The sequence below is a fragment of the Taudactylus pleione genome, unplaced genomic scaffold (assembly GCF_031769625.1).
Source record: "Taudactylus pleione unplaced genomic scaffold, aTauple2 ptg001109l, whole genome shotgun sequence".
In the NCBI taxonomy this organism is placed as follows: Eukaryota; Metazoa; Chordata; class Amphibia; order Anura; family Myobatrachidae; genus Taudactylus; species Taudactylus pleione.
Window position 1 is genome coordinate 172,657 of NW_028285510.1, and position 5,178 is coordinate 177,834.

At 37.4% G+C, this 5,178-nt stretch overlaps 1 protein-coding gene across 1 annotated transcript; it reads right to left on the minus strand.

Annotated features, from left to right (window-relative positions):
* Positions 1 to 963: 963 nt before the first annotated feature.
* Positions 964 to 4,923, minus strand: LOC148453699 (gamma-crystallin-3-like). Its single transcript, XM_088461844.1, has 3 exons — positions 4,819 to 4,923; positions 2,599 to 2,841; positions 964 to 1,297 (listed from the first exon to the last, which is right to left on the minus strand). The coding sequence occupies exons 1-3, from the start codon at positions 4,825 to 4,827 to the stop codon at positions 1,022 to 1,024; spliced, it is 528 nt and encodes a 175-aa protein (XP_088317970.1). The 5' UTR covers positions 4,828 to 4,923; the 3' UTR covers positions 964 to 1,021.
* Positions 4,924 to 5,178: the final 255 nt, after the last annotated feature.

Sequence of the window (5,178 nt, forward strand, 5' to 3'; positions counted from 1 at the left end):
TCCCATTAGGCACGAGCCATAATATTGTCTAGTTTCAGGTTGTATAATGGCTGTTTATGTGAATAGTATGTCAGACTTCTGAAGACTAGTTCAATGAAAACACATATATGTCAATATTACAAAATGCTATCCATGGTCATCCAATGAGTTTACAGTGTATTTGATGTTTTATTTCATTTTTTGGAAAATTTAGATTTTAGTCCAATAAATATCTTTCATCAGCTATTAGTCTTTATTGTATATTTCACTAACAAGCAGTATGAATGTGTTGGGAATTTCCCACACTACATATATCACTTTTCTGTGACTTGCTTCCCAACCCCCATGTATTTATGGGCAGGATAGAAAATGTGTAACTGGTGAATCCATAGGTTCCTTGTATTGTCACTTTTTGTATTCTGTAATTTGTATGCCATGTTTATATTTAACCCATTATTATCCAGTCCTTTGTAATGTGCCTAAGATTACTGCCTCACCTGGTACACTTGTGGGTAGGTTAAACAATCTGTGGATCGGATGTCGTTTGTATATTGTATATTGTATTTTGTACTCTGTATCTCCAAAAAGTGTAATCATATGTCCGTATATTGCTTATCCCACCCATTGTAACCTATGTAGCATTCCCAAGATGGCTGCCTGGTCTGGAACTTTGTGAGTGGGATGAAATATCCACTGAACTCATGAATTTCTGGGAATATTTCATATTTTGTAGTCACCCATTTTAACCATTGCAACGTGCCTAAGTGCTGCCTCCTTTGTAATGTTTGCTGCAAATGTAAAGTACTTTGATTCCATTTAGAAAAATGTGTAATATAAATATTATTATTATTATTATTATTATTATTATTATCCAAAAACCTACAACATACAAGCCACAGTAGCCTTGACTTATGTGAGCTAAGAAGATTACACTTATGTCAAGTAGGTTGTTTTTGTTTTTTCCAAAAATAAAAAAGAGCCGCCTTAATGTCAGGACATTTTATTATGAGTCAGAATTGCTCATATAATGGCATGCAGGTCTTTAGTAAAGATCTTGAACTCTTTTGAAGGAACCAACTCTTGGAGCAGTAGCACCCCAATCAGTGTATCTCCTGTACTCTCCGGGTCTCAGGTAGTACTGACGTCCTTTAAAATTGGACGATTCGTAGAAGATCCAGTGTCCCTCAAGTACGTTGCATGAATTAATGTCACGGTAATTAAACTCTTCATACACCTGGCGGCAGTCCTCAGTATACTCCACCGTGTGTCCCCTAAAGTCTTCTCTCTCATAGATTCTAATTCGAAAAGTGCCACAGTGCTAAAATAAAATGAAAATCACAATATTATTATTAGTAATGTTTTTTTAGGGGGAGGGGCGACTTACAGTTCCACCATCAATTTATTATGTTTGAGAACCCTATATAGTATTTTAAATATCTGTCTCTATTATCAATATTGATAAAATATAGGACATTAAAAGGGAAATAAGTTAAAAAGATCATATGTTATTGAATTAGGATAACAAAAATAAAATGAAAGTTGCATTTAAAAAATTACACATTTTTCTTTTTCCATTTTTTAATAAAATCAGGAAATCATGGTATAGAGGTTAAGGTTTCCATTCTGAATAGGTGTCTACAGCCAATGGAGTTTTAATTAATCTATGTACACTGCATGTACCGTAAGTGTAGTGTCTTCATTGGCACATTTGGGCTGGGGTGTAACTAGGCACAATAGAAAAAGTTTGTATGAGCCCCTATGTACCACCCAATGGTGAAACATGTATATAACATATGTAAATTTAAAAAGGAAGATGGGCCCCCCTCAGCTCTGGGTATATATATATATATATATATATATATATATATATAGATTAGATACTGTAACACACTGTAAGTTGAATAGAAAGTAAATTACCATACTTTTAGCTAATATAAAATTAGATTGGTTCATGGGTGAGCAAGGGTTACAGTTCACATTAGCATGTAAAGCTATGGGACAGAACCCAAAATATGTACCAGCAGCGTACCATTCAGAGTACTATGCTGCTGGGTTCCAGTAAGCTTTACTTTACCAAGCTAAGTGCTCTGCTGACTTCTAAATAATAAGTAGGCAACAATAAAGTGATTAGAACCAAGTACATAATTAATTCCACAGCACATATCCTAACCCCCTGCTCCATGCTCCTTCCTCACTATCTACCCCATCTGTGTCACCCCTGTCTGTCTGCCCTTCCCCTTTAGAATGTAAGCTCTCACGAGCAGGGCCCTCATCCTCACGTGCTTCTCCTCCCCCTACTTATAGTATAATTTACTCCTAACTCCCCACAATAGCACCTAACACCTGGTTGCTCATGTCCTGCTGCTTGTGTTTTGCAGCTGAGTTTATAACCTTGTCCTTGTCCTGCATTGTTTTGTATTACTATTAACTGTTTTTCTTGTGTGCTCATTTATGTACTGTGTAAGGCGCTGCGGAACCTTTGTGGCGCCATATAAATAAAGGATAATAATAATAATAATAATTGTAAATTAAATAACTTGTCCTTTCATCGCTGAGTTTTTAATTCCCTCTGCTATAGATGACATATATTTTCATTAATGTAAAAAAGTAGCTACACACCTGAGGAATAATTCGGCAAGAGCTGATGGAGTCATTGAATCCATTCCAGTGCTGGAAATCAGGATAGTCTCCTCTCTTTAGGAAATATTGATGTCCCTGATTGTTTGCATGCTCATACACCATCCAGTTTCCAGTTTCCACCTTGATGGAGTTGCAGCGACTGAAATGGGATTGAAGATCTTTGCTGTCAGAATTACACTCATAGGAGCGGCCCTGGAAATTCTTGTCCTCGTAGAAGATAATCTAAAGATAAAAAAAAGACAGAATCCATATAGCAAAAAAAAATATAACATCTAAAATAACATGATGAAATGTATGAATTCAGCACACTGACAGAACACTGAGAGCACACTGACAGCACACTGAATGGACACTCATAGAACACTGACAGCACACTGAACGGACACTCATAGAACACTGACAGCACACTGAACGGACACTCATAGAACACTGACAGCACACGGACCGGACACTCATAGAACACTGACAGCACACTGAAAGGACACTCATAGAACACTGACAGCACACGGACCGGACACTCATAGAACACTGACAGCACATGGACCGGACACTCATAGAACACTGACAGGACACTCATAGAACACTGTCATCACACTGACCGGACACTCATAGAACACCGACAGCACACTAATAGCACACTGCAAGCACACTGACAGAACAATGACAGCACACTGAGAGCACACTGACAGAACAATGACAGCACACTGAGAGCACACTGACAGAACACTGACAGCACACTGAGAGCACACTGAGAGAACAATAACAGCACACAGAGCACACTGACAACACTGACAGAACACTGAGAGCACATTGTCAGAACAATGACAGCACACTGAGAGCACACTGACAGAAGAATGACAGCACACTAACTGGACACTCATAGAACACTGACCAGACACTCATAGAACACTGACAGCACACTGACCAGACACTCATAGAACAATGACAGCACACTGACCGGACACTCATAGAACACTGACAGAACACGGACAGCACACTGAGAGCACACTGACTGGACACTCATAGAACACTGACAGCACACTGATCGGACACTCTTAGAACAATGACAGAACACTGACAGCACACTGACTGGACACTCATAGAACACTGACAGAACACTCATAGAACACTAACAGCACACTGAGAGCACACAGACAGGACACTGACAGAATACTCATAGAACAATGACAGAACACGGACAGCACACTGACTGGACACTCATAGAACACTGACAGCACACTGATCGGACACTCTTAGAACAGTGACAGAACACTGACAGCACACTGACTGGACACTCATAGAACACTGACAGAACACTCATAGAACACTGACAGCACACTGAGAGCACACAGACAGGACACTGACAAAATACTCATAGAACACTGACAGCACACTGACAGAACATTCATAGAACACTGACAAATTACTGGTTTTATCACCTGCATAGATGTTAATTAACAGTTTAAAACTGTGACCATTTTAACAAACTGCACTTTTAAAAGATATGGTGAATGTTAGTTAAAAAACATAACGTTTTATTTACTATCCATATCTAAACTAAGTTAATCAATTTAATTAATATATAATATGTATTCCATCATTAAATTATTAGTTTATCACCTTATCCATTATAATATAACATGTATGTCCCACTTCACTATACAGTTTATCCTTCCAGTGTTAATGTAAGAAACTAATTATGTAGGGGTATGTTTACTTAGTGGTGGTTGGCAAATTTGTCCATGGAATATTAAAAGGACAAGTGATGGCTTAGAAACCCACTGTTTAGTAAATACTGTATACCCCAAAATAGGCTGAAGATTACAAAATGACTCAGAAAGAAAACTGTGCATTTATCAACCACGGATAGGGGCTGATTTTGGGAGCAAAGCAAAAAAAAAGCGAGTAACTTTGTACATGGTAAAACCATATCTAATAGCAATGTAAATATAAAGCTGTCCAGTATGTGTGGGCTACATGCAAAAGCAGCCAGTATTTACCCTGCATGCCAAAATAATAAATGTTACTTGTCTTTTTTTTTCTTTCCTCCCAACTCAGAATCAGACCAGTAATGAGAAAGCAGCTATATAAATTTATAATTAATAAATAAATATTTTCTTATTTCATATCATATATTTAATGCAATATCACTAAATAAAATTAGTTAGTTGCTGCATTGCAGATTGTTCCATAATGTACCTTTCCCATTTTGGCTCTACTGTGGTTCCTGGATCTCTGGATTAGAACTGCAAAAACTCGTATTTATATTCACGGCTTTAAGCTGGTCTGCAACTGTTTAACAAAGGACATCTGACCTTTATTCTCAAAAAGGGTGTGCATTGCCCTTTCTCTTTATAGACTGTAGTGCTGGGGATTGTTATTCATTCTATAGTACTATGCTGCTTTGTTTGCTACAGTCTGTAGCCTTTATCTTTTGTTTAGCCATTTTTAGTTAGAAAAACTGCTTTGATCTGAAAAACAAAAATATTTAGCTACATAAAAATGGTGAAATAAACAACCAAAAAGCTTCAGAAGTTTATCATTAGTAAGTGAGAAAAT